Source organism: Papio anubis, chromosome 14, assembly GCF_008728515.1.
Source record: "Papio anubis isolate 15944 chromosome 14, Panubis1.0, whole genome shotgun sequence".
Classification (NCBI taxonomy): domain Eukaryota; kingdom Metazoa; phylum Chordata; class Mammalia; order Primates; family Cercopithecidae; genus Papio; species Papio anubis.
The window spans coordinates 23,709,068-23,732,528 of NC_044989.1; the positions used below are offsets into that span (position 1 = coordinate 23,709,068).

Consider the following 23,461-nt stretch of genomic DNA (forward strand, 5'->3'; position numbering starts at 1 on the left):
CACCACCACACCCGGCTAATTTTTTGTGTTTTTAGTAGAGACGGGGTTTCACCATGTTAGCCAGGATGGTCTCAACCTCCTGACCTTGTGATCCGCCTGCCTCAGCCTCCCAAAGTGCTGGAATTACAGGCGTGAACCATTGCGTCCAGCCTCAAACATTTTTCTTTCAGTTGGTATAGGGTGAGAAAAACTCCTGGCCATAGTTGGGGTTATTCTTTTTTTTTTTTTTAAGCATTTATTTATTATTTTTAAAAAAATAGAGATGGGGGAATCTCACTATGTTGTCCAGGCTGGTCTCGAACTCCTGGCCTCAAGCTATCTTCTCTCCTCAGCCTCCCAAAGTGTTGGGATTACGGGTTTAAATTACTGCACTCAGCCAATAGGGTTTTCTATCAGTGACAACTTGGAATTGTTTCAAGATTGAGGAGGGAGGGGCTGGTAACAGGTACTGCTAGTGTTCCTCATAGACCCACTGATACACGTCACATGATGTCATATACATGCTATGAGGCCATATCATCTTGGTTACATGATCTACCTTTTTTGTCTCCAAGAAATCCTGGCTGTATTCCTTTGCTGAGGGTGGAGGAGCTAATGAAGAAGCAGAGGTTTAGGACGCACAAAATAAGAGAAAGGAACTGCCTTGCATTTTAGTCACCCAAAGTCCCTGTGCTCACCTCTACTGTGGGACTAGACCAGCCAGAAGGTATTTCCTTCAGAATGTCTTGGTTCCTGGCTTTCTTTGATGACACAAATGCCTACAATAATTTCTTAGAAGTCAGCCTGCATAAAAGACATATGCATATTTTCTCCTGTGACACCAATAACTAAATATGGCATCAAGGACTATTTCAGGTGCCCACTATGGGGTATATAAAAGATCTTGGTCTAGAGTATTTATAGCTGAGGTGGGTCACAGAAGACACCCACTAAGAGAACTCCCCCAAAAGTGCAAATACATACTGGCTAGCACCTGGAGAGGACAGACTAGGCTCTGCAGGTAAACTGGGAAATGAAACCATTTTACGGGAGCTTTAAAAGATGATGCAGAAAATTATGATGCAGCATACTAATGAGTTTGGACATTGGCCTGTGAAAGCCACTAAAGTTGTTAAACAGAAGAGCAGTAATAAGATCAAGGTCGCCGGGCGCGGTGGCTCAAGCCTGTAATCCCAGCACTTTGGGAGGCCGAGACGGGCGGATCACGAGGTCAGGAGATCGAGACCATCCTGGCTAACACGGTGAAACCCTGTCTCTACTAAAAAATACAAAAAACTAGCCGGGTGAGGTGGTGGGCGCCTGTAGTCCCAGCTACTCAGGAGGCTGAGGCAGGAGAGTGGCGTAAACCCGAGAGGCGGAGCTTGCAGTGAGCTGAGATCCGGCCACTGCACTCCAGCCTGGGGGACAGAGCGAGACTCCGTCTCCAAAAATAAAAAAAAATAAAAAAATAAGATCAAGGTCACGTCAGTTGTTTTCAAACTTTCAGTCAATGAATTCTCTATTCATACAAATTTTTTCTTAGAAACTCAAAAATTTAACCTAGATGAAAGTCAAGCAGCTCTGGCACACATGTGTGCACATATAAACACAGTCATCTGTTGCACTCTTAAAAGCATTTGAAAAACTGAGCTTTGGATGCCTTGTGCAAAGGACTGATCGTAATTATATCCTCAGCATCTTGGTGCAGTACTGTGTGCAGAGTGGGGGGTCAGTGTTTGTCCACTGAGTGCAAGTTCTTGTAACTTAATTGGGACAGGATATGGAATTTCCAAATTAGAGGGAAGTTTTAAAAGTCTTAACTTTAGGTCACGAAATTCAGCTAACATATATCAATCCAAATGATGGACTGGTCATGATTGCTAATAGAAGGACTTTCTCCTTGTTATTAAAACAACTACACCAGAGGCAAGCTAGCCTGCCACTTAGACAAATCACACTCTAAGTTTTAAAGTCTAATTTCAGTTTTTCTCTTACAAGAAAGTCTTTTAGAAAATTCTTTTTACATTACCTAAAGGCACAACATGCATTACAAAAACCAATAATGCACTCATAAAAGCATTCAAAAGAAAATTACAGCTCTGGCTCCTTTCTTATCTGCCCACCCTTAGAAATGACTCTACTCTCTTACACTGCTTTCAAAAAACACTCAGATACAATTAAAAGCAGAATTGATGCTCTTTGTCCATTGAAATGATTCAGTGTATGTACACTTCAAATTGATTTTAGGTTCCAATTACACACAAAACAATTAGTCCATGTTTTCCCATTTGGTCCATGCCTAAGCAATAAAAAGCAAATCATTGCTATATTCTCCTAAGCTGCCATGATGATGAATGGGGTAATAACCATACTATTTCCATGTCATGGGAACTTATGATAATAAGAATGAGCATTAAGTATTTTATTTATGGTAAAGATATATTATGAACTAAGGTCCAAAATATATACAGATGCTTAATAACTAAAGGAAAAGGCTACATAAATACAATCTTAGACATATAACAACCAACACCACTACCCAAGCAGCTTGCTCTCAAATTTCTACCAATGTGACAACCATTATGTACCCATAATAATTTTTTAAAAAATTTAAAGAGGCAAATCTAAGTTTCTAACAATGTACTATCATCTAAGTGACCATTTCTATAACAGACCTCTGTTCTAAAGACAAGGGTACCCATATTGACAAAGGTGTTTTGTTAACTATAAAGCAAGCATTATTCACATGTAAAGGCTTGGTTAATAACTGGTTGTTATCACACCAGCTTTGTATGTTAGCATTTTATTCATTCAACCAACATCATGAGCTTTGGTTTCCTCACCTGCAAAATGCAAATACCTATCTTCACTGAGTTGTTATGAAGGTTTAATTATTAATAGACATTCAATAAACAGCAAGTTCCTTTGATGGCTAAGCATTGCACTGGGCCCTGGAGGCATTAAGAATTTACATTAAGAGGTCCTGTTCTCAAGAAGCACAGAATCCCTAGGAGCACCTACAATTGTTGATAAGCTTCGACTGTTTTTTCCTGGTATCAAACAGGAAGGGAAAGTTCAAGAGAAAAGATTGAGGTGTTTCACAAAAAGCTGTAAGTTTATTAACACAATGTATTCTAATATGTATCAAAGTTTCAAGTAGATCATGATGAACCTCAAATTAGAAATCACAATATTTAGTATTAATTAAAAAGGAAAAAGAAGTGGAAAATTGTCATTCATGGGATTTAGTCCAAAATGAAAATGCAGAAAACATTTATTTTGGTGGATCTGTGTTGATGCCATATTTCTCCTTGAGAAGCTTCAACTGTTCCTCCTTTTTCTTTGTGTCCATCTTCTGAAATGCCTGGAAATGTGGTAAGCACCAAAATTAAATTACCAATCTATAGCCAAATGAATTTCATCAATAGCATTAGCCAAAAAACAAAGTCACAGTAGACATATATCATCACAGTACAGTTCAACACTAATTCTCAAATGAGATCACTACACAATGAGAACTTACTTACCCTGTTGGCATTATAGTACAAAACCACAAGGTATCTGTTACAAACATTGAATCCCGATAGGTGATCACATGCATTCTTGGCATCAAAGATGTCCTCATAGACCACATAAGCTGTTCCTCTAGTTTCAGGTGTGTTCCCCCTGGAGAGTTAAATCAAATTTAATTAAGATATACATTTACCGAGCATTGATAGTTGACTTACTGTCTTTTAAAAACAGTAAATTGAAATATGTTTTTAGTTAAGTATTTTGAAATCAACCTGAAACCATTAGAGGAAATAAACACAGATAGATATACTGGATAAACCTGTAATTTCTTGAATTAGGTAATTTTGCTTTTCGCTTTTATCTTAAGTAAAATATCTATGGGTCAAGCTGACTGTCACATCAGGAATACTAAGAACACAGCTACTACACAGAACAGCCTCGCGAGTTGTGGGGACTACAAGTGCTCTTGCCACCCTGACTGGCTCTACGATGTCTTTGTTTTGTTTTGTTTTTGTTTTGTTTTAGATAGAATCTCACTCTGTTGCCTAGGCTAGAGTGCAAGTGGCACGATCTCAGCTCATTGCAACCTCTGCCTCTCAAGTGATTCTTGTGCCTCAGCCTCCCAAGTAGCTGGGACTGCAGGCATGTGCCACCAAGCCCAGCTAATTTTTGTATTTTTAGTAGAGACAGGGTTTTGTCATGTTCCCCAGGCTGGTCTCAAACTCCTGACCTCAAGTGATCCGCCTGCCTCACCCTCCCAAGGTGTTGGAATTACAGGCATGGGCCAACACAAACGGTCTACATTCATTTTTAATACAACTCAAATGCTAATGCATGATACAGCTGTGTGGCTAAGGAGAAGGGCTAGGCTTCTGCGAAGATGGGAGTGGAAGTGTGCTTGTGGATAGGGTTATCTGTGAGCCAGGCAGAATGCTGGATGGTGGCCGGAAGTGGAAGCTGACCTTACTCATGGATACAGGGTTGCTGTTAGTGTAGGTATTCCTGGCTACTTCCTTCCTCCACCTCACCAACTTCCTCTGGGAGAGGTAGAGAGGTTTGAGGAGCAATGGAACACTAAACTGCAGGCAGCAGATGGCCATGTGACTGTTAGTGGAGACAACGGGTAGAGGTCTCACTCAGTTCAGGCTCTGGGTGACAAGATGGCCCCCTTGCCTCCATCTGTGTTCCAACTACCCAGTGCAACTGTGGAATGAGGTTTAAGACTGTGGGCTGACTCTCCATCTGCCACAGTCCCTACATAGGGTTGAGTAAAAGCAGTGGAGCCATGGGAAGAGGAGGTAGCTGCCTAGACTTGATCTAGGACAGGACTATAGTCTGGGCCCTGCTCAAGCTTGTGCTTCCTATAAAATTGAAAAGGTATAGGGTACTGCGGGTGATTGGAGGGTGCCACTGTCAATGACTGTGCTCACTTTGTCAGGTTGTGTGAGCCTGACAAGGGGTTTTAGAATGTTCTTTAGGCTCTGGGAAGTCTTAACAACTTTCAGACTTTTGACTTTTAAAAACTTAACAAGATTTTCAGTTCCTTAAGAGCAAAGGTGATCTTATGCGTACTTCATTCACTCCTTTAGTGCCATGCATAAGGCAGATGCTAATATGCCTTTGAAAAGTGGAGATCTACTTTCTCCTATCAATTCTCTCACACACACTTTGTCCAGGAAGCTCAAAACAAAACAAAGCAACTCTCTTTCTTCCTCTTATATCTTCTTAGGAACTAGAATAGGGATAGACACTAACCCCACTTTAAAGACTTTCCATCTTAAGTTTCCCAGCCCTAATTATCAACCTCACACCTTGAGAGCCATACTATAATTTGAACTTTTAAAGGCATGTATTTGTACCTACCACGTATTGGACACTGAGCTAACATTATTTTCTTATTTTTTTGAGACAGAGTCAAGCAATTCTCGTGCAGGCGTGCGCCACCATGCCCGACTAATTTTTGTATTTTTAGTAGAGATGGGGTTTTGCCATGTTGGCCAGGCAGGTCTCGAACTCCTGGCCTCAAGTGATCCACCCGCCTCAGCCTCCCAAAGTGCTGCAATTTTCTTGACTGGCATTAAAATCTTAGAGTAGGAATAAGAACACCTAAGCATGTAACTTAGCCTCTCTGAGCTTCGGCTGCTTCACCTGTCCAGTGCCATCAGGCTCTATCACGTGCCCTACCTTCCATGTGGGTTTAATAATCAACAGGTAAGAAGTATGAAAAAGTTTTAAAAAATACAAAGTACCAAGTGTCTGCTACATGCCAGGTAGGGTCAAACCAAATCATCCTGATTTGATTGGGACTGTCCAGGTTTTAGCACTGAAAAGTCCAGTGTCCCAGAAAATCTCTCAGTACTGGGAAAACTGGGAAGGCTGGTCACCCTAGTGCCAGGTGCCAGGTATACAATAAAGCATGATCATAGTAATGGAACAGAAAAACAGCTGTTTCTCAATCTATAATTTAGACCTAAGCTCCTGTACCCTAAACTTCTGTTAACCTATTCAACACATATAGACTATGTTCTTTCTGTGACAGGCACTAGAAATACAATAGTGAAAAAGACAAGCATCATCCCTTCCTTCCTTCAAACTTATATTCAGGCAGTAGAAAGATATTACATAAATATGAAATCATTATAAATCTTTTTTGTTTGTTTGTTTTTGAGACAGAATCTCACTCTGTCACCCAGGCTGGAGTGCAGTGGCGCAATCTTGGCTCACTGCAACCTCCACCTCCTGGGTTCAAGCGATTCTCCTGCCTCAGCCTCCTGAGTAGCTGGGATTACAGACGCGCGCCACCATACCCAGCTAATTTTTGTGTTTTTAGTAGAGACGAGGTTTCACCATGTTGGTCAGGCTGGTCTCAAACTCCTGACCTTGTGATCTGCCCACTTTGGCCTCCCAAAGTGCTGGGATTACACATGTGAACCACCGCGCCCGGCCCTGAAATAATTATAAATCTTAGGAAATGTTTCGGCTTGGCACGGTGGCTCATGCTTGTAATCCCAGCACTTTAGGAAGCCGAGGTGGGAGGATCACCTGAGGTCAGGAGTTCAAGACCAGCCTGGCCAACATGGTGAAACCCCATCTCTACTAAAAGTACAAAAATTAGCCAGAAATGGTGGTGGGTACCTGTAATCCCAGTAACTCGGGAGGCTGAGGCTGGAGAACCACTTGAACCTGGGAGGCAGAGTTTGTAGTGAGCCAAGATAGTGCCATTGTACTCCAGCCTGGGCAACAAGAGCGAAACTCCATCTCAAAAAAAAAAAAAAAAAAAAAAGAAGTGTTTCATAAAAGAAGTAGAAAGCTCTGTAACATATAGGGAAACAGGGAGCTACTTCAGCTAGGGTGGTCAGGGAAAACCTCTCTGAAAAGGTGACATTGAAGCTGAGACCCGAAGAATAAGAAGGAGCCAGGCATGAGATGAGCTGGTGAAAACCATTCCAGAGACAAGGAAAATAGAAGCACAAACGTTCTGAGCTGCTCTGCACTCTTCTTAAGATGCCCCTGCTTTATTCCCTGTCCTTTCATTTTGGCTTTCTGAAACATTCTCTAACTTCACTGATTTAAGCATCCCTTAATTGAGTACTATCAATAAACTTTATAATGCCTTTATAAACCAATCACAACCACTTTTTATATTATTATTCTATTTTCTTTTCTTTTTTTTGAAACAGGGTCTCACTCTGTCACCCAGAATGGAGTGCAGTGGTGTGATCTCAGCTCACTCACTGCAGCCTCAGCCTCCCAGGTTTAAGCGATTCTCCCACTTGAGCCTCCTGAGTAACTGCATTACAGGCACGTGCCACCATGCCCAGCTAATTTTTGTATTTTTTTGGTAGAGACGGGGTTTTGCCATGTTGGCCAGGGTGGTTTTGAACTCCTAACCTCTGGTGATCTGCCTGTCTTGGCCTCCCAAAGTGCTGGGACTACAGGTGTGAGTCACCGCATCTGGCCTCTTCTACTATTTTCTATATTATTCATTTAGTATACATTGGGTGCTTACCATGTCTCGCACAAGGGCTATCAACACAAAACCAAAAATAATATATGATATGAGCCCTGGAGGAACTCACAGTCTGCCCAGGGTGACAGATGAGTATAGAGACAACAGCAAAACCACGTGTTAACCTAGGAGAGACACATGGAAATGCTACAGGAGCAGAGGAGTGGCTAATGTACACTGGGAAGGAAAACTGATAAAGTACCTTCACAGACACTGTCTAATTTCATCCAAACTAAAATTCTTTTAAGACAGTAGGTTAGGAAGACTATTTCATAGATAACTGAAGCCCAGATAAGGTTAAATATTTTCTCCAGTTTCACAAGAGTAGGCAAGCTAGTATTTTAACCCAGGCCTTAAAACCAATCCATGCTGTTTCCACATTAAAAGCTAAAAGGCCACCACCCAGATTATCTCATACATGAACAGAAAACCAAAAAATCTAGGCAACTAGTCACACACACGGCTAGTAACAAGGCCTGAAGTAGAATCTTGTCTCCTGATCCCCAAGTCAGGGATTTGCCATGTTGGCCAGGCAGGTCTTGAACTCCTGACCTTGTATACTATTCTTTATATATCTAGAGCAGGGTTTCTAAACCTAGAGTCCGTGTATCCCCTGAAATATATGCAACATGTGTGCGTTCTTCTGTGGAGTGGTCTAAAGCTTTTATCAGATGCTCAAAGGACTGAGACCTCCTAAAAAGGACAGCTGGTCTATAACACGTTCACTTTCATCCCCATCTGAGAACCAATGATCATGTATTTCCAGCTCCTGGTTTACTCTCTGGAGGGACCGTGTCATTCAAAAGGAGGGCCCTCAAGACCTAATAGTCCTAAAGCCAGGAAGGAGCTCTTAAGTCATACAACACAGAATTCTGACTAGAAATAAAAACTTTATATGTAGTCATTACCGGGGTAAAATAATACTTTTTTAAAAATAAAAGCTTTAGAAATCCTTTCAGACGGACTCTTAAGTCACTAGCCTTTTCATATGAGTTAGGGTATCAGGGGCTATATATGGTACTGTGTTATGTAGAGGTTCAATTTAGAGTCAGAAGAATTTATCACTAAGCACTGTAAGACTAGAAAGGTACTTTACTCTCAGGGCTATAGTTTTGTTGATCCAAATAAAAGCACTTTTTTTTTTTTTTTTTGAGACGGAGTCTCGCTCTGTCGCCCAGGCTGGAGTGCTGTGGCCGGATCTCAGCTCACTGCAAGCTCCGCCTCCCGGGTTCCCGCCATTCTCCTGCCTCAGCCTCCCGAGTAGTTGGGACTACAGGCGCCCGCCACCTTGCCCGGCTAGTTTTTTGTATTTTTTTAGTAGAGACAGGGTTTCATCGTGTTAGCCAGGATGGTCTCGATCTCCTGACCTCGTGATCCGCCCGTCTCGGCCTCCCAAAGTGCTGGGATTACAGGCTTGAGCCACCGCGCCCGGCCCAATAAAAGCACTTAGTATGGTTAATAGTATTCAGTAGATGTCCAGTAAATGTCACTTGAAGGTATGAGCCCCAATCTTTATATTAAAACATGAATGCTTGTAATTAGATGTTTTCCTCTATACTTTCAAATCTTCAATTGAAAGAGCCGTAGTTGAAAATATCTTTTTTTTCTGTTACTTTTATACTTTTTTACTTATTCAGAAATTCTGGAGTTATTTAAAGAGACAGTGATGATTGTTGAGAAAATTACAGAGCTACTGCATACAAAAAACACAGTGTAGGCCGGGCGCGGTGGCTCAAGCCTGTAATCCCAGCACTTTGGGAGGCCGAGACGGGCGGATCACGAGGTCAGGAGATCGAGACCATCCTGGCTAACAGGGTGAAACCCCGTCTCTATTAAGAAATACAAAAAACTAGCCGGGCGAGGTGGCGGGCGCCTGTAGTCCCAGCTACTCGGGAGGCTGAGGCCGGAGAATGGCGTGAACCCGGGAGGCGGAGCTTGCAGTGAGCTGAGATCCGGCCACTGCACTCCAGCCTGGGCGACAGAGCGAGACTCCGTCTCAAAAACAAAAAAAAAAAACAAAAAAAAAAACACAGTGTAACAGCTAGCTTTACAAATAATGGGTAGGCAATAAATGTTAGTTCTTTCCCTTCTCAACCAGTTTCCTCAAAGCATTCATTACTACTTCAACGAATGCTTTGAGGAAACTCAAATCCTCTTCTTGGCTCTCACTGAGCTGGATCATTAGGGTCTCAGTAGGTTTTTACCCTCCTTCAAAAAGATCTCATCTCTTTGATCTCAATCTGTTAGTCTCTAGGCTCTTGGTAAGGGTTGCTGCATCGCACACAACACAGGGTGGCCTCATCGTCAGCTAAAATTCTGATTACAGATTATGCTATCATTTTCTTTAAATGACTCAGTAAGACTCACACTCTGATTTGACGAATAGGTCCATATTTCCCAAATATATCATACATTTCTTCAGCTGTGATTTTGTATGGCAAATTTCTTATATACAATATCCGATTTACTTCAGGTGGAAGTCGAATCTAAAATGAGAAATATGTATTGTTATTATAATTAGGGGCAGAAGTGCTACCATTTAAAAAAATTCTTAATGATACATAATAATAAGCCAAGAATAAGAGGTATAATTTGATGTTTCTGAAAATGGGAAGATCTTTGAAAAAGCAACAAGAGACTGGGTGCAGTGGCTCATGCCTATAATCCCAGCACTTTGGGAGGCCAAAGTGGGAGGATCACTTGAGCCCAGGAGTTTGAGACCAGCCTGGACAACATAGTGAGACCCCCATCTCTATAAAAAATTTTAAAAATTAGCCAGCCACAGTGGTAGGTACCTGTAGGCCTTCACAAACCTTACCACCATCACTCCTGCTAACACCTGAGTTGGGCTGTAGCCTCTTCCCTGCCCATCCCAGGAGATGACCCTGATTCTTGCTTCCTGGAGAAAACAGACATGACCAATTGGTAAATACTTTTCATCTATATCCAACCCAACTACTTTTCCTCTATTACTACGCCAACCTTCATCTGCTAAAAACCTCCACTTCTGGACTTAACCTTTCTTTCTTCCATATCATGTTTCTTACACCCTGCTGGATTGCTCCCATTGGCATAAAAACACGCCTATATCACACATCTTTTAAAAAGTCAACTATCTGGCTGGGTGCGGTGGCTCATGCCTGTAATCCCAGCATTTTGGGAGGCCAAGGCAGGTGGATCACTTGAGGTCAGGAGTTCGAGACCAGCCCGTCCAACATGGAGAAATCCTGTCTCTACTAAAAATACAAAAATCAGCCGGGTGTGGCAGTGGGTACCTGTAGTCCCAGCTACTCAGGAGGCTGAGGCAGGAGAATTGCTTGAACTCAGGAGACAGGTTGCAGTGAGCCAAGACTGCGCCACTGCACTCCAGCCTGGGCGACAGAGTGAGAGTCTCTCTCTCAAAAAAAAAAGTCAACTATCATCCAATTTCCCTACTTCCTATTTACATGAGAACTCACAGACAGTGCCTTTGCTGTTTCCATTTTCTCAACTTTCACCATCTTTTCACCCCACTGCAATCAAGCTTTCATCCACTAAAATGATTCCTATCATCAAGGTCACCAAAAGTCTCCATTTACATATCCAATGGTCAATTGTCTGTCTTTTCTTTTTTCTTTTTTTTAAATTTTTTTTTTGAGTCAGGGTCTTGTTCTGTCTCTTGGGCTGAAGTGCTGTGCAATGGTACAATCACGGCTCAAGGCAGCCTTGAATTCCTGGGCTCAAGCAATCCTCCCACCTCAGCCTCCCAAAGTGCAGGGATTACAGGCATGAGCCACCTCGCATGGCCTACCTTCATCTTATACCTCTAAGCGTTTTACAGTTGACTAATCTCTCTTTTGAGTTTTTTTTTAAAGTTTCCATAACACTGCACTCTCAAACACTAGAATGTAAGCAGAAGGACTTGTTTTATTCACGGCTGTATTCCCAATACGTAAGACTAGTGTCTGGCACATAGTAGCTGTTCAATAAATATAACTGATGAATTATGTCCCACATGGCAAGCAGAATACATAGTAGGTGCTCAAAAAATATTGTTTTAATTAATATATTAATGAAGGATCCGAAAAGCTCCATGATCTGAGGGGAATCCCAGGCCCCAATTGTTGGTGAACCATTAAGTTAGTTGAGAACTCTTCTGCGCTATCGAGTTTAAGCCAAGGAGATAATCCTAACGCCAGGTCCTGAGGTGCAGGTCAAGCAAAGAGGCTACCGGGGTAACACTATGACTGACACTAGGTTAGAGACTGAGGAACTCTCAAAAGGGGTGGGGGCGGAAATGTCGCTCAAGGAGCATATCTCCGAGGATGGGGCCAGGATAGTGTCTTCGCTGACAGGATAGGAATTCTGGAGTTCTCCGCTCTGGGGACGGAGGAGGGGCAAGAATGCTCCGATCCACGCGCTAATAAAGTCAAACCCGAAGTTCTCCCAACCTCTGCAGAACACCCGGTACTCACGTTGGCCCTCTTGGCCGCTTGCATCGCCATCTTGGCGGGCTGATAAGGTTACCGTAGCAGATACTGAAATTCCTCCGGACCCCTCCGGAGCTCGCTCGGTTTCAGGCGTTACACCGCGTTAGACGCAGGACATCAACATCCAGGACCCGCCGGAAGCTGTTACAGCGGAATAGCGCTGTCTCACGCCGAGACGTGCTGACGTAGCAGCCCCCTTCGAATACACTCCCGGGTAAAACCGAGCCTGAGAGAGACGCGAGGCCGGAAGATGGAAACGCGAGTTCAAGACACTTCCGGCCTCCGTAGCGTAAAGGGCGGGGCGTAGCCTCCAAAAGGCGGGATGTTCCGGTAGGGGAGGCCCTCCCTGAGCAAAGGGAGCCGGGAGGAGGGGGCGGGGCCTGAGGAGGGCGGTGAGCTGGGGCGGGGCCCAGGTGAGTAATTGGGGAGCGGAGGAGGCGGGGGTTGAGGAGGGTTATGACAAATAGGGAGGGGCCCAAGTGAGTAGCGGGAGGGGCGGGGCCTGAGGAGGGTGCTGAGAACTGGAGCTGGGCCGAAGTGAGTATCGGGGAGGAAGCGGGGCCTGAGGAGGGAGGTGAGCTGGGGCGGGACCCAAGTGAATAGCGGGAGGGGGCGGGGCCTGAGGAGGGCGGTGAGAGGTGGGGTGCGGCCCAGGTGAGTAGCGGAAGTGGTCGGGGCCTGAGGAGGGTGGTGGAGGTGCGGCGGGGCCCGGATGTGTAGCGGGAGGTGGTGGGGGCTGAGGAGGGCGGCAAGAGGTGGGGTGGGGGCCAGGTGAGTAGCGGGTAGGGCCGGGGCCTGCTGTGGTGCCCGTGCTGGGCGCGCGGGCAGGTGCGGGAGACGCGATGGTGGGCCTGAGCCTCTAGCCGTGCTCAAGGCGGAGTCTGCGGGGTTCTGGCGGCTTGTGTCACGGCTGACGCTGTAACTATACCCAGAACCTCCGACCCTGGAGGGGCGCTCAGGTCGAGCCTCAGCTGATCGGGCCTCTGAAATCCCCGCTGCGACGCCCGCCGGACTCCCTTCCCAACCCCGCCGCGGCGGCCGCAGTCCGCGTGCCACCCTTCCAGTCCACTCTTTATTTCCTTAGACCAACTTTAAACGGCTCTGGAGGAAGCACCGGGTTTCTTGCCTGTTTATTGTGAATCTTCTCCAGGTTTGCTCTAGAAAGGCCTGGGGTGGCCGCGTCCTGTCTTGCCCACTCCTCCTTCACTGGGGCAGTTCCAGGACGATCTTGCCTAGGTTTTTGTTGGCCTCCATGTACTTATGGGCCTCCTGGATTTCGGTCACTGGGTAGATTCTGTCCAGAACCGGCAGTAGACGTTGGGGGCCCTCCGTGGAGAAGTGAGGCAGAATTTGCTCCGTGAAAGCATTCACTAGCATTTGCTTGTACTAAGACAAGGGAAAGGAGAGCATCAGCCTGGGGAGAGAGCCTCACCCCGGCCTCCTCATCCTCCTCATCTTCCTTGCTCTCTCTGAAACCACATATCTGAAAAAGCACACGGGGACACTTAACCCCTCACTTCCTAGCATGTGTGTGCAATACCCCTGAAGGAGTGATGTGCCATCTCAGAATATGTCTGATAGGTATATTGTTTATTTTGAGGTGAAAACATTGGAGAAATTGTAGTTTCAGAAAAGGATAGCTGACCTGTCTCTTCTTGCATGTAGCAAGTCATAAAGATTCCTGTGGGAGGGGCACCCTCCCCATACTAGGGCAAGAAAATAGCCTTTATCACCGGAGACTGGAAACAGGGCTACAGTGGAACTGAATAAATAAACTTAAGGAAGTAACCCTTATCTTCCACTAGTTTTACGCCCCCCACCCCCATATATCTCCTAGTGACTTCCCTAGAAATTTACTATCCCTAGCCCGATTTTGCCTTATTTCTTCTCAAATTTATTGTTCTTTGTCTAAAAATTACAAAAGCATCTTACTTTGGCCAGATCACTTGAGCCTGGGAGTTTGAGATCAGCCTGGGCAACATGGTGAAACCATCTCTATAAAAAATACAAGCCAGGCATGGTGGTATGCCTTTGTCTTGGCTACCTAGGAGGCTGATTGTACCACTGGACTTCAGCCTGGGTGACAGAGTAAGACCCTGTCTCCATAAAAAAAAAAAAAAAAAAAAAAAGGACATGCTTTTCTCCTGTCAATCTGCTGTTATCAATTTGGTTTCTAGATCCAGCCGAAGAGACCACATAGGAGCTAAAGGGGGGTTACAGGTGATCTCTGGCTCCCCTGTACCTCCAAATGTGTAACTTCTGTTCTGTATCAGATAAAGACTGAAGCCTGAAGTAAAATGTTAGTATCACTGACAGCCTAAGAATTGTTTTTTTGTGTTTTTTTTGTTTTTTGTTTTTTTTCTTTTTTTGAGACGGAGTCTCGCTCTGCGGCCCAGGCTGGAGAGCAGTGGTGCGATCTCGGCTCTCGGCTCACTGCAAGCTCCCCTTCCCGGGTTCACGCCATTCTCCTGCCTCAGCCTCCCGAGTAGCTGGGACTACAGGCGCCCGCCACCACGCCCGGCTAATTTTTTTGTATTTTTAGTAGAGACGGAGTTTCACCGTGTTAAGTCAGGATGGTCTCGATCTCCTGACCTCGTGATCCGCCCGCCTCAGCCTCCCAAAGTGCTGGGATTACAGGCATGAGCCACCGCGCCTGGCCAAGAATTGTTTTTAAATAAACGGTCTTCACCCAGGAGGCAGCCACAGATAGGACTCATATAGGCTCAGTGCAAAAAGGATGCTTAAGTTCTCCTGTCCCCTCAGCTGGTGCAAAACCCTATGGTGGAAACATTCCCAAAGCTGGTACCTGCTAGACTGCCAGATGGAATATTTCAGGAGCATATAATCTTTTTTTTTTTTTTTTTTTTTTTGAGATGTGTTTTTGCTATGTTGCCCACGCTGGGGTACAGTGTCTATGCACAGGTGCAATCATAGCTCACTGCAGCCTTGAAACTCCTGGACTCAAGCAATTCTCCACCTCAGCCTTCCAAGTACCTGGGACTACAGGCAAGTGCCACTGTGCCCGGCATGGAACCTATAATCTGTTGAAGGCCAAGGCTTACTTATTTTTTACTCACTTAAGAGTCTTTCTTAACACACTGAGATGAATTCTGCCTTTGAAAACAAAGTCTTGGAACTACTCGAAATACTTCCTAATATGGTCAGTGCTTTGTTCATTCTATTAGAATGTTCAGATAGCGCATGAAGCACCAACTACACTTCTTTTCATGATACTGAAGCCTCTATCGACCAATCTGAATCAGTTCTCTGAAATCGGGTTCCCTATTTATCTTCAGAGGGGGAGATTTCTTCATAGAAACTAACCTTCCTAACCTAAGGTAGAGCTTCCTTTCTCGGGGTAATGTAAATGAACCACACTTTTCTGGGTTAAATCACATGTTTTCTTTTCATTCATTACTCACCTTATTGTCCCTAGATCTCAGCAAACTGGTGATCAGACTTCCTCGCTTATGAAGTAGCTTTGAAAGCAGGGGCCCATTGATGTCAGCTCCTCCCATCAGACCATAGAGAACCCAGCGACCATCAAGAGCCAGGCAGTTGACGTTCTTCTCCCAGTAGGATCCGCCTATGCAGTCTAGAATAAGATTAACTCCAGCACCTTCCATAGGAAACAGATTTGTGATGCTAGTCAGATATAGAAAGCTTGGTACAAAATAAGATACCATGGTATATTTGTGGATTATAGACATAAATACAGATGCAAGTGGTAAATCTATAGGTTGGAATTAGAAACACTGCTTGAAGAACTGTTGTAAATGGAGTTTAGATAGTGGAACTCTATCATAGCATGTGTGAAGATCACCCTTTATGATGCCTAGCTATAGCAAGAGGGAAATGGGGCACCATGGCCTAGAGTCTCCTCTCATGCCAAAATAAGTACAGTCCCACTGACACCCAGACATGATTTAAAACAGAATACAGGAGGCCCAACCTAGACTAGTTGTTCACATAGAAGTTAGGAAGTATCCGCACTGGGTTATTGGAATTATAGGCTTTCTAACTTTGGTTTCATCTCTCCTTTTCTTTCTTTCTCTTTTTTTTTTTTTTTTTTTTTTTGAGACAGAGTCTCGCTCTGTCGCTCAGGCTGGAATGCAGTGGCGCGATCTCAGCTCACTGCAAGCTCTGCCTCCCGGGTTCACACCATTCTTCTGCCTCAGCCTCCCGAGTAGCTGGGACTACAGGCGCCTGCCACCATGCCCAGCTAATTTTTTGTATTTTTAGTAGAGACGGGGTTTTCACCATGTTAGCCAGGATGGTCTCGATCTCCTGACCTCGTGATCCACCCGCCTCAGCCTCCCAAAGTGCTGGGATTACAGGCGTGAGCCACAGTGCCCAGCCCTCCTTTTCTACTCACATGAAAAATGGAGGCCAGGCGCGGTGGCTCATGCCTGTAATCCCAGTACTTTGGGAGGCTGAGGCAGGCAGATCACCTGAGGTAAGGAGTTCAAGACCAGACTGGCCAACATAGTGAAACCCCATCTCTACTAAAAATACAAAAATTAGCTGGGTGTGGTGGTGCACCCATGATCCCAGCTGCTCAGGAGGCTAAGGCTGAAGAATTGCTTGAACCTGGGAGGCAGAGGTTGCAGTGAGCCGAGATCAAGCCACTGCACTCCATCCTCAGTGACAGAGCAAGACTCCATTTCAAAAAAAAAAGAAAGAAAAGAAAAATGGAAAGGGATGAGCCAAAAATAGACACATCTGGCTTTGGAATACAGCAGTGTGCACATCTACTCACTCATTTAGGGTGCTATCACCCAACCCTACCATGCCCGGCTCCAAACTTGTCTCTGCCTCCAAGCCTCCTATTAACTAAGTGTAGAATGGCTGGTTGGGAAGAAAAGGTGCTGGATAATTCTAGACCAAGTCTGCGTAGTCTAAAGTGTGGATGAATCTTATCTCTTGCAAGAAGGCACATGGAAACCATCTTAGATATAAATATGACTGCCTGTCTCCAGTGGTCAAATACCATAGTACTAGAATTTGGCCAGGGCAGCTGTTGAGCACTTAGTAGAGGTAAGACTGATAGACAGCACTGGGAACTTTGAGACTGGTGGGGATTTTATTTAATCATCTCTTAAATTCCTGCTGAACTGTAGAAACAGTTGTTTACCTTTGGTGAATTTCAGTGTTGCTTCAGAGAAATCCTCTTCTTTGTAATTGAATCCAGCAGCTGCTCCAAGCTTTTCTGCCATTTGAAGCTTCTGCTGGGAGCCAGCTGTGACCAGAGGAATAGCTCCAGCCATCCGGGTGAGTTGGATAGCAGCTGTGCCCACACCACTCAGTCCTGCATGGATTAGCACATAGTCTCCAGCCTGAACGTTTCCTGTGACAGAAAGTACAGGGTTCTCTTTACTTTGCAACTACTACATATTCCCCACACAGGCATAGTTTATCAAGATCACCTGGCCGTTGCACCAAATGCCAAATCGATCTTTTGCTTTTCCTTTTTTATTTGGTGGGGTGGGGGTGGGACACTGTGACTCAAATACAAACTGTCTTGTTCTTTGGAGAAAGAAAAAGCATACTGACAGTCCTTTTTTGTCTTATTTCCTCTGGCTAAAGTGGAAAACAGCCTTTTGAAACAGGGCTATAAGCAGTCACATCCATAATCTCTATTTTATCTGTGATATAACACCAAAATGCACATCTCTGACCTACACCTGAATAAGTAAGAACAACTACCATTCCCATGGTCACCCACCACCCAAAGCCAGTCCTTGTAGAGTCTGAAATGCCTCCAGCTGGTCTTCCTGATCCAGGTAACAGATAACCACCAGGCTCTTCTTCCTAAGATGGCACTTTTATTACGTTATTCCTCCTCAAAATGTAAAGTGCTTCTCCATTGGCTTTTGCGTTGAGTCCAGACAGCTTGATATTCAAGGACACCGTGATCTGGCCCCAGCCTCATTTTTCACAAATCACAATAGTCATCCTTCACTACTGAGTGCAGTGGCTGGTCTCACCTTGATACTCTTTCCTTTTTTTTTTGAGACAGAGTCTTGCTTTGTCACCCAGGCTGGAGTACAGCGTCGTGATCTCAGCTCACTGCAAGCTCCACCCACCTGGGTTCACACCATTCTCCTGCCTCAGCCTCCTGAATAGCTGGGACTATAGGCACCCGCCACCTTGCCCAGCTAATTTTTTGTATTTTTAGTAGCGACGAGGTTTCACTGTGTTAGCCAGGATGATCTCGTTCTCCTGACCTCGTGATCCGTCTGCCTTTGCCTCCCAAGGTGAGCCGAGGCCCGGCCTACTCTTACTTTTTCTTTGAGACAGAGTCTTACTCTACTGCCCAGGCTGGAGTACAGTGGCATGATCATGGCTCACTGCAGCCTTGACCTTCCTGGGCGCAGGTGATCCTCCCAACTCAGCCTCCTGAGTAACTGAGACAACAGGCGTGCACCATCATGCCTGGTTAATTTTTGTGTTTTGTGTAGAAACAGGGTTTTGCCATGTTGCCCAGGCTGGTCTCGAACTCCTGGGCTCAAGTGAGCTGTCTTCCAAACTGCTACTATTATAGGTGTGAGCCACCTTGCCTGGCCGATACTCTTTCTTAGGCCACCTTGGCATGCCTATGTCCTTCACAAGTCTACCCACCCTTCAAAGCCTTCTCTTCCAAAAAGCCTTCTGACTACCCTTGTCCACACCATCTTTTCCCATCTCCAGTTTCTATTGTAGTTAGAGACAGGGCTATCCTTCTAAACTCTATGGTCATCTGATCTTATGCGTATGTTGCCTTCTCAGTCACACTGCACTGTCTAAAGGCAAGGACCAAGTCTCCTTAGATTCCCTTATGTGAGTTCTTGACTGTCCTTAATGGGATTGGGGAGGAATAAATGAGTCAATTGGCCCCTTCTGTTGCACTGGGACCCCAGAGAGAAGCTCAGCATGATTTTGAGAAGCTGGGACTGCCGCTGAGCCTCTGGTGTTAAGATGTACAGAGGTCTCCTATCTAGTGTTATCCATACCTTCTATCTGCTAACCATGATTCTCAGCCTCAACATTAAACCCTTCTAACATGGTCTGAGGACCTGACAGTACAGGTGGTACAGCAGGGCCTGGGAGTGCCCTGGAGGATTGCTGGGATTCAAGGTGGCTGATTTATGAAGGTGTTGAGCCACATTGTGTGGAGTAAGCATGGAGGCCTCCTCACCCACAAGATGTAACAGCTGGAATGCGGTGAGCCAGGCCTCCGGGATGGCGGCAGCCTGGGGCAGGGTCAGTCCCTCTGGGATAGGCATGAGGAGGCTTTCGGGGACAGTGACATACTGAGCCTGGCCCCCACCGGGGAGCAGAGCCATGGCTGCGTCCCCGATCTTCCAGTGTCCGTGGCAGCCAGGCCCCAGCTCTGCCACGTGTCCAGATGCCTCAAGTCCCAAAATGTTGCTGGCTCCTGGAGGTGGGTCATACTGGCCTTCTCTCTGCAGAAAAAGAAGTGCACTAAGTGGTGAGCATGATCAGAAATCTGTGTGTCACCACCCCTGGCCCCTCTTGCAATATCCCCTCTTTTTTTTTTTTTTTGAGACGGAGTGTCGCTCGGTCGCCCAGGCTGGAGTGCAGTGGCGCGATCTCGGCTCACTGCAAGCTCCGCCTCCCGGGTTCCCGCAGGAGAGTAGCTGGGACTACAGGAGCCGCCACCACCGCCGGCTAGTTTTTTGTATTTTTTAGTAGAGATGGGGTTTCACCGTGTTAGCCAGGATGGTCTCGATCTCCTGACCTTGTGATCCACCCGTATCAGCCTCCCAAAGTGCTGGGATTACAGGCTTGAGCCACCGCCCCCGGCCCCCTCTTTTTTTTTCAGAAATAAATTTCAGGATGAAGTCAGGAGAAGAGAAAGGAGAGGCCATTAGTTTTATGCAAATAAACTGGAGATCACATGATCAGTGGATGTTATAACTGGTAGAGTCCTTAGCTATTTACCTCATCTGAACCCCTTGCTCTACAGATGGAGAAACTGAGTCCCAGACAGGGGAAAAATAGTCGTGGGATTAGGAACCTTGACGATGGTTCCCATGCATCAAGTGCTAGGCTCTGTGCTCACTCACCCCAGTCCTCAGAAGCCATAGAGCAGAGGGACTTAACCAGGAGTGTGTGGCAGAACCACCTGAGGAGTATTTCAAAGTACATGTGCCTGGGCCCCCATCACGTTTCTTTTGTGCCCCAGGGGATTCTGATGCACATTTCTGAATGACCACAACCAATGCAGCGGGCCCAGGTCAGTAAATCAGTAGCAGACAGAAGAAAATTCTTATAGAGTACTGCCAGCTGTCAGCTCTGGGACTCTCAGAGTGGAAAGAGTTAAGAGGTCCTTAGAGCCACAAAGACCTCAGCCTGAATCCCAGCTCTTCTGCTTGCTAATGTCATGGCCTTAGGCATACTGCTTAACCTGGCTGACCTTCAGTTTCCTTATCTGTAGAATGAAGAGGATGAACAGGGTAGCCTGGGGAGTAAGTGTGCCCACACCCCACAACAATGTTAGTTCTGCCCTCCTTATCTGGAGGCCCGAGTGGCTACGGATTAGCTCGGGGTGGATTCTGCTTTGCAAATACTCCCCCTTGTTTTGTATGAACAAAAGGGGAGCCCTGGGTTTAGGTCTGGGAAGCCCCAGCGCATGTGCCTGTTGGGTGTGGGGCGGTGCACGCCTTCACGTCTCATCAATGTCCACTGAATGCTGTTGAGAGGTAGTCCCGCCCAACCCGGCACAGTTGAGCTCTGGGTACCTGGATTAAGTCCGCCCGGTTCAGGGCGCTGGCCGCCACCTTCAGGAGGACTTCACCCTCCCCAGGGCTTGGCTTGGCCACCTCCTTCACGTAGAGGTTTTCCGGTCCTCCCGGCTTGTCAAAGTGCACAGCTAACATGTTCTCTGAGGACACAGGGCAGAACAGGACAGGGCAGACAGAGCAGGGCAGGGGCCGCTGTATCCTTGCAGAGCAGCCCAGCCTCAGGCTGGCACCGCGGCGTCCCGTGCCAGCCAGCGCCTCACTGCCCTGGTCTCCCGCGGACCCGGCCTGTGCCCGGAGCTCCTGCCTGGGAAGTCGTCGACCGCCTCCAGACCGATCCCACTCGGAACACAGATGGGAACAGCGGGAAGTGGGATGGCGGTACAGGGCTGGATGCGGCAGAGCAGGACAACCCCGAAGAGGATCAGGCAAATCACACTCCCTCTGAGTTGGAATCCCCCAGCCCTACCCGGGTCCCCGGTGCCCGTATGAGGTACTTACTCCTGGCCCGGCTCCCCTCCCGTGCACCAGGCGGCGCCGAGCGGTTCTGGCTCCTGCGGGTCCCGGTGGCACAGCACGAGCCCCAGAGTCCCGGGACTGCCTCTGCCTCCACCGGAATGGACGGCAGGACTTGGGGCAGCCGGAGGGGTGGGGCTAAGCAGAACCACCCTCCCTCTTTTTCCTCCTCCCCCCTTTAAAACGCAAAGTTAGAAGCAAGCAAATCAGATTTTCTTGTCCTTTTAGTCGCTGGAAAAGAGTCTTTCTCTCAGCTTGGCAGAAAGTGCGATTCTAGCTCTCACTGCAAGGAGAGGAGACTTCCTTCTCTCTAGGGAACGAGACCCAACCCCTCGGCAGGCGAATCGGTCCATTTTCCAGGCAAGGCCAGGCTTTTGGCACATTTATGTAGCAGGCTGGCATCCTGCCCATCTTGAGTATGGGTGGGCAAGCTGGGTGCTGCTAAGAGAAGAGAAAGGAGCCGTTGAGAGTGGGGGTGGGGAAGGAAGGCAAAACGCAGTCCTGGGATCCTTATCACGCCCCTTCCTCCTGACAGTCCCGGGGGAGAGGTTCAGCCGCCGGAGAAGGATACTGGCGATTTTGACCGGGTAAAAGCTGTATCCGTAAGCTACATGACGATTTCTCAACCTCAGTACTGTTGACATTTTGGACTAGCTAGTTCGTTGTTGTACGAGATTGTCCTGTGCATTGTAGGATGTTTAGCAGCATCCCTGGCCTCCTCCCCACTACATATCCATAGCACTCCTTGTAAATTCCTGTTTTAGTAAGAACCTCCATCCTTGACATCTGATCACCCTCAATATCTGATCAAGTTCCTCATCCTCCACCATCCCCCAAGTGATATCCGACCACCCTGGCCTGTCTTCAGTAAGAATCCTGTTAAGTCAGTTTAGATAGAATCCCCCTTACCCCTGATTGCTCTTCTTTTCCATCCACTGACCCCCGACACTGCCCCTTGGCTATACATTCCCACTTGTCCATGATGCATTCAGAGTTGATCCCGACCTGTCTCCTCCACTGCAATGGGTTGTTGCAGTGATGGTGCTAAATAAAGTCTTCCTTAATGCGCTTTAACAAGGATCATTGAATAATTATTTATTTAACACAACAGAGCAAAAGCCTATAGAGATGGAAATAATAAAATGATGGGACTTAAGGAAAGATTCAGGAGACCCTGCTATAAGAATAACAGGAATTTTAGAAGGAGGAAGAGGAATGGATGAAGAAGATTCAATAGTTAAACAAATAAAAGAATACAGTTTTCCTAAATTCTACCACATTATTCAGATTGAAAACATTCACTAAAGGACGGATTCATGAGAACAAAAATGCATGCCTATATTTTATAAAATTTCAGGTTCTAACAAGTGTGAAAAGAATAAGTTACCCACAATTGGTTAAAAAATAAAAATGGCTTCCTCCCTCCCTCCCTTCCTTTCTTCCTTCCCCCCACCTTTCTCTCTCTGTCTTTTTTGTAGTGTAGGGGTCTCACTATGTTGCTCAGGCTGGTCTCAAACTCTTATACTCAAGCAGTCCTCCTGCCTCAGCCTCCCAAAGTGCTAGGATTACAAGTATGAGCCACTATGCCCAGCAAGTTTCTATCTGCAATCTGGAAACTAGAAGAGAGTAGACTAGCCTCTATTGACTAGAAGAAAAGGACTGTAACTCAATATACCCCATTAAGATATAATTCACTCGTTAGGGCAAAAAGCATGTTTGAGGATGTATAAGGATTCAGAGACGTATCATCTGGATATGCATCTGTCCAAAATTGAGGAAAGGTTTGAACCAAATAATAAATGTCCTAGGACAGAGGCAGATGGAAAGGAAATAGTTGTAAATAATGAACTTTGCAAAAATCTACACTAAAACTGATTGGATTAAGAAAATGGAATGGATTAAGACAGATGGGGAATGTGTAATATAAGTGTTAAATAAGAACTTTTAAAATGCAAGGAATTACTTTAAAAAAAAATTATAATAATACCAACCACTAAGTATACTAAAGTCTCCCGGTAAAACTAGGAGTTGAAAGTGCCTAAGATTTTATCTTGGTGAGCCCTTGGTTGATGTAATCTTGCAGTGTGTAATAAGAAACATATTTGGCCGGGCGCAGTGGCTCATGCCTGTAATCCCAGCACTTTGGGAGGCCGAGGCGGGTGGATCACGAGGTCAGGAGATCGAGACCATCCTGGCTAACACAATGAAACCCCATCTCTACCAAAAAATAC

General features: G+C 46.0%; 2 protein-coding genes and 1 long non-coding RNA gene across 5 annotated transcripts; 1 reads left to right on the forward strand and 2 right to left on the reverse strand.

Moving 5' to 3' along the window:
* Positions 1–3,067: 3,067 nt before the first annotated feature.
* SF3B6 (splicing factor 3b subunit 6) lies at positions 3,068–12,554 on the reverse strand. The gene is made up of 4 exons (XM_003908334.5): positions 11,956–12,554; positions 9,869–9,987; positions 3,507–3,645; positions 3,068–3,343 (listed from the first exon to the last, which is right to left on the reverse strand). Exons 1-4 carry the CDS (start codon positions 11,983–11,985, stop codon positions 3,254–3,256), a joined length of 378 nt encoding a protein of 125 aa, XP_003908383.1. The 5' UTR covers positions 11,986–12,554; the 3' UTR covers positions 3,068–3,253.
* On the forward strand, positions 12,452–17,527 carry LOC116270252. The gene is made up of 2 exons (XR_004178205.1): positions 12,452–12,507; positions 17,162–17,527. It is a non-coding gene; the product is annotated as an uncharacterized LOC116270252 (long non-coding RNA).
* TP53I3 (tumor protein p53 inducible protein 3) lies at positions 13,029–21,695 on the reverse strand. 3 transcript variants are annotated; one of them, XM_003908333.5, is made up of 6 exons: positions 21,216–21,695; positions 20,715–20,857; positions 19,148–19,415; positions 17,105–17,317; positions 15,393–15,589; positions 13,029–13,356 (listed from the first exon to the last, which is right to left on the reverse strand). In XM_003908333.5, exons 2-6 carry the CDS (start codon positions 20,850–20,852, stop codon positions 13,174–13,176), a joined length of 999 nt encoding a protein of 332 aa, XP_003908382.1. In that variant the 5' UTR covers positions 20,853–20,857; positions 21,216–21,695; the 3' UTR covers positions 13,029–13,173. The 3 variants fall into 3 exon arrangements, with proteins under 3 accessions (XP_003908382.1, XP_009182036.1, XP_009182037.1); XM_009183772.3 differs by lacking the exon at positions 21,216–21,695 and having other exon boundaries at positions 20,715–20,899; XM_009183773.2 differs by lacking the exons at positions 15,393–15,589; positions 21,216–21,695 and having other exon boundaries at positions 13,229–13,356; positions 20,715–20,899.
* Between the last annotated feature and the right edge of the window lie 1,766 nt (positions 21,696–23,461).